The sequence below is a fragment of the Macrotis lagotis genome, chromosome 1, assembly GCF_037893015.1.
Source record: "Macrotis lagotis isolate mMagLag1 chromosome 1, bilby.v1.9.chrom.fasta, whole genome shotgun sequence".
In the NCBI taxonomy this organism is placed as follows: Eukaryota; Metazoa; Chordata; class Mammalia; order Peramelemorphia; family Peramelidae; genus Macrotis; species Macrotis lagotis.
The window spans coordinates 526,231,235-526,244,399 of record NC_133658.1 but is presented as its reverse complement, the minus strand read 5'-3'; the positions used below and the strand labels follow the sequence as shown (position 1 = coordinate 526,244,399).

The following is a 13,165-nucleotide window of genomic DNA, read 5'->3' as shown; positions in this document are numbered from 1 at the left end:
AATCTTCCATTTTTCTTGCTATCTATAACCTCTTTCCCATCCCAAAGTCAGGGCCAAATATCACTGAAACTTGAAGACAGGGGCTGCTAGGTGGTGCAGTGGATAGAGCACTGGCCTTGGAGTCAGGAGTACCTGAGTTCAAATCCGAACTCAGACACTTAATAATTACCTAGCCCTGTGGCCTTGGGCAAGCCACTTAACCCCATTGCCTTCCAAAATCTTTAAAAAAAAAAAGAAAAAAAAAGAAACTTGAAGATGATTTACATTTATTATTCCATTACATAAGACATTTTACTTTCTCCTTTCCAAATAATAGAGAAATTTGCTATCTTCCCCAAGTATGTTAAATAGCTTATACTTTTCAACTGCTTATATTTGATGATTTCTTTCACAAGAAAGGAATTATCAACAAGTTTGAGTTGATTCTATCATGATTTTTCTATCTTGTTTTGTTCAAACTGAACAAATTCCTGTTTGTGAAAGAGGAGATTAATAATGTCACCCATTACCTCCATGCTTATCTTTTGTTATTCATAGATTAAATTTGATTGTGGTTTTACTTGGTTCAAAGAATATGACATTTTCTTTCTCTGTCTGTCTGTCTGTTTCTATCCATAATTTCCAATCTATCAGAAATAAAAGTTCCTCTAAAAAAGTAAACAAAAGTTTATTTATTTTGGTAATGCTGAGCTTAAAAAAAAGTGTTCCATTTTTGTGATAAAATATGGATTTTATTCAAAGGCAAATCTTCATTTCAAAAAATTGAATAGAATGACAATTTAAAAATAATTTCAATTTATTTAAGTTTGAGGTGTTTTAAGCAGTCCAATTCCAGAGTCTGAGTTTTCCTTTTCTTTGTAAATTTGACCCTTTCAGCATTTTGAATTCATTTGCATATGAGGTAAGATTCAAAGACTTACGTGAACCTCTCCAGTCTAGCCATCATTTTACATTCCTTTCAGGAGTTAATACTCCTCACACAACAAACTTCCTTTTCCCTTACTTTCATTCTTAAACATCATTTAGCCTGCTCTTATTTTCAATTGCCAGCTGCTGGGACCTATTATTTGACATTTTTTTTGTCTTTAATTTCCTACAACTGGTTTCATCAATGAGCCTCCTCTTGTGTTGTACATCTAGAGATATTCATCCCCATTTCCTAGAAAAGAGATGGTACAGAGTTGCAACATGATGTTCAAAAGTTAAGTCACTACGCTATGACAATACTAATGTCTTGCAGGTTTCTGTTTGCTCCTTTCAATTTTCTTTTAATATAGAAAGTCTAGAACTTACAATCACAGAATTCATGGTAATGAAAAGAAAATTCAGGACATTTTGGCTATATGCCTATCTTGATGTTGTCTTTAAGGGCTCCTTTCACAATTTATTTCTTGGCAGAAATAATGAAAGGATCAAAAATCTTATGTGATTTTTTTTTCTACTTACTTATTTTGTGTTGTTGATGTCTCTTCTACTTTGTCCAGGAAGTCAGATATGCTTCTTTTTTCCTTGTTATGTGGCAGGACTGCCTCTTGCTGAACCATATCTGATCATTTGAATCCTACTTATCATTTTAAACCTAGTTTAAATTCTATTTTCCATGAAGCATGAAGTCTCCCCTAAATGCCAATAAACTAGAAATTTTTTCTTTTTTCTTCCTGGGACTGGAATGCAATTTGTTCATAAGAATCTTGTATACTAATAACAATATATTTTTGTGTTTTAGTTACTTCTTTATGTGTTTTTGTTCTCTACCTTGGTGTATGATTCATACATGAATTCATCTTTCCATCTCCCTCTGAAAAGAGTACAATACTTTGTGCATAGTAAGTTACTGATTTTCCTCTGATAGATTTAGAGACAGATGGACCAAAAAGGATATGTATTTCAACTTCTTCATTTTATAAAAGAGGAAACTAATTCAAAGAGATTGTATGAATTGACAAAGGTTCCACAAATAATAAGTGGCAGAGCTAGAATTTGAACCTTGTTTCTTTTATTTTAAAAATGACATATTTTCTATCCTATAATTATTTAGTTATTATTAATTAATGTTAGTGACTATTATTAGTGCTAGTGGCTATTATTATTAGAACAACTAAAATGATTGGTTACAGGTACACTTGCTCAAGAAAACGAATACTAATTTTGTCTTATAAATATTAAGTATGATACAATGATTGTTAAAAACTCACGGGTTTTTGCCCTTTTAACATTTTTGGTTTGGACTTTGATGACAATATACAGTCATGGCTCAAGTTTTTCCTTATAGATTTTTCCTTTGTTCATCTATAAAATTAGATACAACTTTGAGAAATGATATTGGTATATCATCTCATGTACAAGAAAGATGAGATTTATGATATTTGACTTAAAAGCGAAGAATCAAAAGCAATGGGAGAAAATAGTAAGAAATTACATTTAGGCTTGAGATTAGGAAAAATTTTATAATTTGAGAATACAAAAGTGGATTGGATTGTTTTGAGAAAATTATGATCTTAACTATAAATTTAGAGCTGGAAAGGACCTAAAAAAGTCATCAAGTACAGAAGTGTCTAACACTGCTTGTGGGCTGTTTCCAAGTGCTACTCAAACCAAAATAAAATATGATTGGGAAATATTTAACAAAATAAGTAAAAATGTAATATGACATATATAACATTACATTTAAAAGTTAAGTTAATAAATGAACTGCAGTATTCTTATATAAGAGTTAGTAGTCCTTGTTTCTATTTGATTTTGAAATCAAATGTCTAGTCTAAAAAACCTTCATTTTTCATATAAGTAAACTGAGACCCAGAAAAGTTACATGACTTTCCTGAGTCATACAAATGATCACTAGCAAAAACAACATTCAAATATGGATACTTTTGTGTCAAACCTAGCACTTTTTACATGGTACTAAAAGTATTAAGGATTTTTAAGAAGAGGCCAGATAACCACTTGTTGGGTTATTATTAATTTGTAGTCAAAAATCATAAACATAAATGGATTTCTGATTGTATGACCCACTGCAGAAAATCAGTTAACAACGATAACCTGCAAATTTTTGCCTTAGGACTCAACTACCTTCTAGAAGGGCTAAAAGAAGGATGGTTTATTCTTTAGTTCTCTATTCTGGACATCTCTGCAATCTCTTCCCCACAAAAATAGCTGCTATAAACATTTCAGAACATATAGAGATGCCCATAAATTAAGGAATGACTGAACAAGTCATGGTTTTTGTTTGTGATGGAATACTTCTATGTTATAAGAAATGATGAGCTCAATAATCTTAGAAAAACATGGAAAGACTTGCAAGAAATAATGAAAATAATAGAACATTGTATATAGTAACAGCATCATTGTTTTAAAATGACTTTGAACAAATGCCATTTTAACTATTATAAATACACAAAATAATTATATAAGATGTGTGAAGAAAGACTTTCTGCATCCAGAGAAAGAACTGATAAATAAAAACATGTTTAGAATAATTTTACCTACATATGCTTATTTATTCTAATGATAGCTGGAGGGAAGAAAAATAAAGAAAAAATATTCATGATAATTTTGTTATATATTTAAAAGGGATAGCATGTTCTTCATCGTAGTTTCATGTACAATCATTTCTTTCATTGTACTATATATGAAAATGTTTGTTTTAATCTATAAATTAAAATACAAAAGAAAATGTGTTCATGTTGAAAACAGACATAAAAATTTATGAAGAATGAGGTAAAAAGATTCAGGAAAATGAATATAAAAGTGAAGACAGAAAAACAAATCAAAATTGATTATTATAAAATTATAATGATGAAGCTTGGGTTCAAAAAGTAGACATAAGAAGACACTTCCCCCAACTCATTATAGAAGTGAGGAACTTTGGTTATGGGATATTTCATATAATGTCAGACTTTTTTTTTGACATGTTGGGTAGTTTTTGTAGGTCTGTTTTTGTTTTTAATCTTAATTTTTTTAATATGATGGATCACCTTCTGGTATGTAAAAGGGGGAATAAACTGAGAAATATAATCAAATGATAACTGCAAAAACTAAGCTTTTGTTTTGAGTATGCCTAGTTTTGCTAAAATGGAATCCAAGGTGTCCTTAATAGATTAATGGGGATAATCTCCTTTGAAAATCTGCCTGCATCTTTATTTTTTTATTTTTTAAATTTTTTTCTCATCTACAAAAACAAATTTCAACATTTACTTCCAAAACCCTGAGTTCCCAATTTTCTCTTCTCCTCAATTTCCTCCTACCAGGGAAGTTCAACATGCATGACTCTCCCTTAAATACTAGCTGCTTAATTTTTCAATCTACTCACTTCCCATGCTATTCCTCCACTCCATCTCAGTCACACCATGATAACTTTAATTAGTCTCATACCCCAGATCTTACCATCACCCACAAATGTACCACTCCATATGAATTCCATTATCCACTTGTCAAACTATACTCTATTCTTTTTTTCCTCTCTCTGTGTGTGTGTCTTCCCTTATTGTTCATATTATGATCTCCAATCTATTGATCCCTTAATTCTTTCCCAATTCATTGCCCCAGAATTACTCACTTTTTCCTATGTTCCTTATCTTAGGGGAGCAATTAAAGTCTATATTGTCTTCCTCTTTTTAATCCTTATCCTACTTATCATTTTATTAATTTCACTCTGCCAAGCCTTAAACATGATAAGTGGGAGAATCCTTGCATGAGGGTAAGTCTTTTGGGGCAAATGGAAGACACTGGTCAAGACCTTTGCTGACTTCTCTCAGGGAACATGCTGTGTCCCACATGAGATGGAAGGCAAAAGATAAGGAACAGCAATATTTGGCTCATCTCGAAATCAAAATTCTTTTATTATAGCATCATTGTTCCAATTCTGTTGTTTACTGAACTCTATTTTCTTAATAGATATATTTTCATCAAAGAACCTTGGTAAATTCCCATGTACATAGTTTGTTTGTGAACATGTTAATTTCAACCAATAATATAATTTCAAATACTTTTAACTTTAAAAAGATCAGATACCAACCTTAATTTCTGTAGATTGTTTTCTGATTCCTTCCATTGAGTAGGGAATTTCCTTCCATGACTCTAGCCTGGCTTTGGCCTTTTCCAGGGTCCATTCAGCTTCTTTCTTGGCTTCTAACCATTGAGCAGAATCTTTCAGCATTTCATTTAACTGCTGTCTCCTCCTCTGAAGATGTTCTTGTACTTCATCCCATTGACTTTGTATTTTTTCAACTAATGAGAGGAAAAAATCATGAAATACAATGAATATTGTTTGAAGACTCCCTTTGAAAATTTAGTCTTTTATATGGATTACTTATCTTTTATACTAACCATAGATTTTTTAAACATTGTTAATGTATTACAAACAGCTATTATTATTTTCATTTTGCCACATGGCACAGCTCCGTTATTGACAAATGAATGCCCCAAGATTACCCAGAAAAGTAAAAATTCAAATTAAAATCTACCGATCACATAGTCTAATAAACATAGTTCCTTGAACCATATCCTTTTATTGGAGAGTTATATTTGAGACTTAATACAATACTTATGTAAGTTCTTTGAATTTATATTTATCATTTACATTGCACACTCATAGTGATATGTTTATAAAGAGTTGATTATGGTATTACTTGATCTGTTTGATGAACTAATAGGGTGGTGGGTCTCTGTTTAGTGCTTTTGGATGCATCTTCCTTTGTAGGGTATAAATATGTCCCATGATGCCTCATGGATTATGGGTCATTGAGATTAGTGATGAATTAATTGCCATGAAAGCCACAGATTGAACTGCTAAAAGAGAAATAGTTCATCTTTTTTGGATGGTAAATTAAAGTATTCAAAGGGAGACTCTGCCTTTTTCTATAGGCATCCTGAGAAAAGAGCAGAGATCAGAGGGCATGTAGAGTGAAAAAAAACCCCCCAGAAACATGCACAGCCTCTTACTCCCTAGGAAGAACTAATGTCTGCCTTGGGCAGAGGAATGAGAGAGCTACATATGCTCTGATCCATATGGCAAGAGAAAAAAGTTCTTGGGCTTAAAATATCCTGGCCCAACTTTAGAGAAGCAGTAATTTAACTTCACAAGCTGAGATATGGCTGCTGTAGAAAAGAAAGCTAAGGGACTTAATCCTGTGAATCCCTCAATCCCAATTTATTAGATAGAGGAGAGGAAGGATTTCCTAGGTGGTGTCAGATCTAAGGTTACTTCTTAAACCCCCTTCTCCATATAGATCAAACTATCCTTTATGAAAGAAAATAACAATCAAAAGCATCCAAAGCAATGATCACACATAATAATATATAAAATATTCTATTTTGTGGTCCTCTTTGTTATTAATATTTGGGGTATATATTTCATAACTGATTCTCCAGGAACTTGATTAACTTTCAATTATGAGAGATTTATTTTCTTTCAATGACCTTTTTATTTATATTGTTGTTATACTTACATTGTATATTGCTGTTCATTTATATAGTTTCTGATTATATCACTCTATCAGTTTATATTAATTTTACATGTTCCTCTGAATTCTTCATATTTGCTAATTCTTATACAATATGATTCTAGAGCACTAAATAAATGTTATTATAGTAATATAATCTGATCATATTTTTAAGAGTCCATAGTTTGGTATTTTTCAGCTAACTAAATGCTTTATTCTTATATTAATTTACAATGCCTGGGTCTTACTATATAATCATTGAAAAGAATGTAATTTAAATTTCAACTTATCTTTTCCAAAATTGGTTTGAATTAGTAATAATTTGTTAGATTAGTAACATCTCAAAAAGGTTTGATTTTATTTTTTACAGGCGCATGATAAGTCATTTGCAAACTTGCCTGCATAGGTTTTGTAAATTATACACTTCATTTCATGATGATAGACATAGCCCTCATTTATACAAGGTCAACACCATTTTGTGAAGAAACAGACTGGTTCAATCATGCATGGGTGAAGGTTTCTTAATGGAAAAAAAAACCTTATAGCCTGGGATGACATTTCATCCAAATTTCCTGCTTGAGTCAGTCTATTTAATCATTGCAAAGGAAGATTTCTGGCCAAAAGAAGCCTTGGGTATATTATGGAGAAAACCAAAATGGTCTGTTGAGTGGGACCTCTTCACTTATTGCATATCTCCTTACTAACCAGGTCATGTAAGGCCAACATAACTGACAGCTAAAGTTGTTAAGGGATTATAACTGAGTCAAATTACTGAAAAACACTTATTGTTCACATTGAAGTTAGGTCTGAAATTTTTAAATGACAGCATCTTTTAAATACTGATATTTGCAAAGGAATTCTGGGAAAAACCTATTTAGTTTGTAATGTTGGAAAGTTTCCCATATGTAAAATCCATGAAATCAAAGCTTGCCATTCAAAATTTTATAGGAGCATAGAACACATCTCTTTATAAAATCAGCGTGTAAGAAGCATACTATATCCACTTAAGTCATATGTGCATTGTATTTTCTTTTATATAATATTGATTTGTGAAATTTACAACCCAAAAGAGGTCATTGAAGCAAAAGTAAACATAATCTACTTGCTCATGTATGTCTTATATTAATATAATTTCAGTTTTTTAAATATTCCCTTCTGTTCTTCCTATAACTAAATCTTAAACTAAACTATAAACTAAAACAGATCTGGTGGGCATTTTATTGCAAGTTTCTCTTTTTACTTAATTTTCTAATGCTCAAATATGCCACTGTCAAATATGTCACACTTTTAGATCTATCCTTCTAAGCTTCAAAATTCAGCATCAACTCTCTGATTGATCAATATTCCCTTAATATCCTTGGCATCTAATATATGCTTTGAGTATATTTTGGGGCTGAAATGATCCAAGAATACAATGCCTTAGATTTTTTGGAAATTTTTTTTAATTAATTGGTAATTACATAAAATTATAGAACAATGTGATACCACTTGGACAGGCAATCTGCTTATTCCCATTATTTCATGATTCCCACATATTTGACTTAAAAGAAAAGCACAATATAAGCAAATTTAAGTGGATTTCTTACTTCACCACCCACTGCTAAAAAACAGCAACAAAAACTATTTGCATGGTCTAGTCTCAATACGAGGGAAAGTTCACTGTATTTTAGAGGGACTGGAAAGAAGGAAGGTTTTTCTCTGACTCTGCACTCAGGAAAATGGCTGGGATTTTCTTCAATTTCCAATTTTTGCCACTACAAATATAGCTGCTACAAATATTTTAGCACATATAGGGATGCCCATCAATTAGGAAATGGTTGAATAAGTTGTGGTATAAGATTGTGATGAAATACTACTATGCTGTAACAAATGATGCATTCAATAATCTTAGAAAAAAACATGGATAGACTTGTGTGAAATAAAGAGTAAAATCAACAGAACCAAGAGAACACCATATACAGCAAAAGCAATATTGTTTTAAGAATAACAAGCCAATAAGTTATTTTAAATATTATAAATATCCAAATTAACTGCAAAGGACATATGAAGAATGATGCTATGCTACATGTAGAGAAAGAATGATAAATAGAAGTATGTATATATTAATTATATATATGTGTATGTACATATATATTTATGCACATATATATATATATATATATATATATATATATATTACACCTCTTTGTATCTAGTGGTTATCACCTCTAGGATAGGGAAGAGGGAGAGGAAAGAAAAAAGGGGAAAATAAAAATTTTCACTTTAAATTTGTTGAATGTTTAGAGGGTGTAGCAAGGCACATATAATGGATTTACAGTTTCATATGCAATAATCTTATTATACTATATAATGGAAATGCTGCTTTTATTCCATAAACTAAAACAAACTAATTAATTAATTAAAAAAGAAAATGGCCAGAGAAAGAGTATTTTTCTACCATTGAATGAAAGAGTAAGAGAAGATTGGGGTATCCTACAAGGACACATAACACAACTAGAAGTTACATAGAGTGAAGACAGATTAGAAATATGAAAAGGAGCAAAACAAAAAGGTATTTTTTTTTATACCTAGATCCATGGAAAACCTGTATCTTGGGGCCATTCAAGAGTACATCCCAGCTTCAGAGAGGATCTGAGTCCCTACACTTGTTACCAGTAATACAAGTTTGGAGGAATTTGAGTCTTTAAAACCCTCTGAAAAGATTTATTTGAGAATGAGGCTGATTCTATTTTTCATTTTTAATATTTGTATCTGTACTGATTAAATGTTTGCTATTGAGACACTTGTTAGCTCTATCAAACTTTATTTAGGCCAATCACTTAATCCCTTCAAGTTGAGTTTTCACATTTCTAAAATGGAGATTACTATAGTTCCTACTTCACAGGTTTACTGAGAGACTAAATATGTAGAAAATACTTTGCAAATTTAAAGCATTATGCAAATATGAATTGTTGTTGTGATTGTTCTTATTTTTTACCAGAATTCCATTAGTTTGGCAAGCAATTTAAAACCTAGGGTTGGGTTAACTTTAAATTTTCTAGTTTCTGGTGGAGTCAAACAAATGATCTGAGAATAGATCAAATATCATTAATTGTTTCCATCATTCAAATCCATGGAGGTCCATGAGATTGGTCTGACTCCTCAGTTAAACCAAAACAATCAAATATTGTTCTTGCTCTCATTGCAGTCTGTTAGAGGGTGAGGAAAAATCTAAATAAAAATATCAAGATTTTGATGTTTGTTCCTCAACAAATGAGTTTTTAGATGTGATCTAACCAGAAATTAATACTGCATTATATATACAAACCTAAGACTATTTTAGAAACTAGTTCTTATAAGAGGAACTAAAATAGAACCATAATAAGTCAGGAAATTTTGACCAGTTTTCATAGATTCTATTATTTAATGAAATGAAAATAGTGAAATTTATTGACACAACTGGCATAATCAGTAGAGAATACAGAAACCTATTCAAAAAGCAAAGAAGCAAGCAAATTACTTAAGTTTTGATAAGGCAGAAGAAAAATGTAGAAAAGGAGAGAAATCAAAATAAAGCTTTAATGAAAAGCTAATATTTATATCGTATTTACTATATGCTCGGCATTGCAAGGTGTTTTACAATGATTAATTCATTTGATCCCCAAAGCAATCTTGGGAGGTAGGTATCCCCTTATATAGATGAGGAAGGTGGGGCAAGAAGAGATTAAGTGACTTGCTTGGGGTCTCATAGCTAGTAAGGTCATATATTTGAATACAGCTTTTCCTGATTCTATTCATTATACCACTAAACTGTCCCTGCAAGTATACTGATTTTTAACCACTGACAGACATAGAAATCAGAAAATTGTGCCCACAATTTTAAACATATCAACACTTTCCATATTACCTAGAGAGTTATAACCCAATTATATATATTTTTGTAGTAGTTGGACACCAAGGCCCATACTGTTAGATTGAGTTTGTAACCAATCAATCAACTGACTTATAAAAGTAAAATAATAAAATACAGGCACATAAACACAGGCAATCCGTGCAGTGCTATAATTGAAGGGTTAACCAGATGTACAGATTTCTCACGAAATTCCATCATGGAAATGTCTTAACTCATTTGAATAATAAATAGATATTAGATAATAAAATAAAATAAATAACTGATCCTAAGGCAAAGAGTTACAGCATGGTTACAGGTTACAGTTACAGGAATCAGCATGGATCTAGAATTATGTATCTCTAGAAATGTCAGATTTGCATCCCAGTGATCATGTGATCATCCTACAATATTGCAGAGAGTCTTCACATTTCATTCATGGACAAAAATCAAATTAATGAGATGATTGCATATTAGCATATCTCTCTTCTAAATTTCGCTCCCTCTTATTTGCTCCCTACAACTTGAGTTTTCATTCATTCTTGAAACATAACAGCTATAAAAGATATCTAACAGTGCTTTTGAATACATACAGCTAAAGAATAAAGTTTACTTCAGTTATAACTTCATTATAAGTTCATTCATACTTTTAGGTGTGAAAATTTAGAATGGGAAAAACTTGAGGGGCAGAGCCAAAAATGGCAGCATGAAGGCAGCATTTCCCGAGAACTCTGACCCCCCAAACCCCCCCAAAAACAAAGGATGGCTCTAGCCAAAATTTAGTGGGGCAGAACCCACAGAAAGACTGAGTGATACATTTTCCCAGTCTAAGACAACTTAGAAGTTCCGCAGGAAAAGTGTGTTTCACCAGGACCTGGGGTTGGAAACAAAGCAGCAGGGCAGCCCAGCCCAACCCATCTCAGCACAGCCCAGAAATCACCAGCAACAGCTTAAGGGGCGGTAAGAGAACTCTGCTGCACCTGGGTGAGTGTGGAGTGAGGAGCACTTCCAGCAAGAATCGGGAGAAAGCAGCCTGTACCCCCAGAGACAGTAAGGGAAGTCTGCAGAAATTTCTCTGCTCTCCCTGGGGTAGGACTCTGCCTACACTCACATATTGCAATTTGGGCTTCCATACTAAGATAGCTCGATCTCTCCTTAAAGCCCCAGGGCAGAGGGTAGTGCTGTGATCATCTTCATATCAAAGCACAGGCTAGAGAGCATGAGACCTTTGAGGAATAAAGGTCCTAGTGGGGTGTCCCCCCAAAAAAACAACCCCAAAGCCTTGGAAGTGCCGTAAATTAGTCTTGGCTGAGGAAATGAGTAAACAGCAGAAAAAGAAGGATCTGCCCATAGAGAATTACTTTAATCCTATGGAAGATCAAAACACATACTCAGATGATGACAAAATTGAGGCTTCCATATCCAAAACCTCCAAGAGAAATAGAAAATAGTCTCAGGCTATGGATGAGCTCAAAAAAAGACTTTGAAAAGCAATTAAGGGAGGTGAAGGAGAAATTGGGAAGAGAAATGAGAGCAATGCAGAAAAATCATGAAAATCAAATCAAAAGTTTGGTGAAAGATATACAAAATAATACTGAAGAAAATAATATGTTAAAAAAAAAACAGTTTAGGCCTAATGGAAAAAGCAAAACAAAAGGCAAATGAGAAGAATGCTTTAAAAAGCAGAATTGGCCAGCTGGAAAAGAAGATAAAAAAGATCTCTGAAGAAAATAACTCCTTCAAATGCAGAATGGAACTAAAGGAAGCTGATGACTTTGCAAGAAAGCAGAAAGAAATAAAACTCTGCCAAAAAAGCCAAAAAATTAGAAGAAAATGTGAAATATATCTCATTGAAAAAACAACTGACCTTGAAAACAGATCCAGAAGACATCATTTAAAAATTATTGAACTATCTGAAATCTATGACCAGGAGAAGAGCATGGACTTCATTTTTCAAGAAATAATACAGCAAAATTGCCCTGAGATCCTAGAAGCTGAGGGTAAAATAGAAATTGAGAGAATTCACCAGTCACACCCTGAAAGGGATCCCAAAAGAAAAACTTCTAGGAATATTGTAGCCAAATTTCAAAATTTCCAAATCAAAGAGAAAATTCTAAAAGCTGCCAGAAACAGACAATTCAACTACCAAGGCTTCACGGTCAGGATTACACAGGTTCTGGCAATATCTACATTAAGGGCTTGTAGGGATTGGAATATGATATTCCAGAAGGCAAAAGATCTTGGTTTACAATTGAGAATCAACAACTACCCAGCAAAACTGAACATCCTTTTTCAGGGAAAAGGATGGACTTTCAATGAAACGGGGGGACTTTCATACTTTCCTATTGAGACAACCAGAGCTGAACAAAAAGTTTGATTTCTAAGTACAGGAATCTGGTGAACCATAGAGGGAGTGGAGGAGGGTGACTAACTATGAAGAACTTGTTGATGTTGAACTGTTTGTGTTCCTGCATGAGAAGATATTGATAATTCATATGAACTTTCTCATTTATAAGAGCTGTTAGAAGCCTATATAGACAGGACATAGGAAGGAGAGGAATATAATGGTATGATGTGGTAAAGGGATGGAGTCAGTGGGTGATGGGGAAAAGCTGGGAGGAACGAAAAGGATATGAAGAAGAAGCTGCGAAATTTCACATAAGAGTCAAAAAAAAGCTTTTTCAATGGAGTGGGGTAGGGAAGGCAAGGGGGAATGAGTGAGCCTTCATTCTCTTCGGAAATGGCTCAGGTTGGAAATGGCATACACACTTAATAGGGTGAAGAAATCTGTCTTGCCCTGGAGAAGGATGGGAGGAAAAGGACGGGATGAGGGGGAATGGGGGGAGGGAAGGGAAGA

The 13,165-nt window shown here is 32.9% G+C and overlaps 1 protein-coding gene across 7 annotated transcripts in view; it reads right to left on the bottom strand.

Annotated features, from left to right (window-relative positions):
- Positions 1 to 13,165, bottom strand: part of DMD (dystrophin) — a 2,282,785-nt gene that overhangs the window by 593,911 nt on the left and 1,675,709 nt on the right. For all 7 annotated transcript variants that reach the window (XM_074220296.1, XM_074220284.1, XM_074220285.1 and 4 more), the window contains one exon: positions 5,015 to 5,226. In XM_074220296.1, coding sequence (XP_074076397.1) covers positions 5,015 to 5,226 — 212 coding nt within the window. The remainder of the gene's footprint in view (positions 1 to 5,014; positions 5,227 to 13,165) is intronic.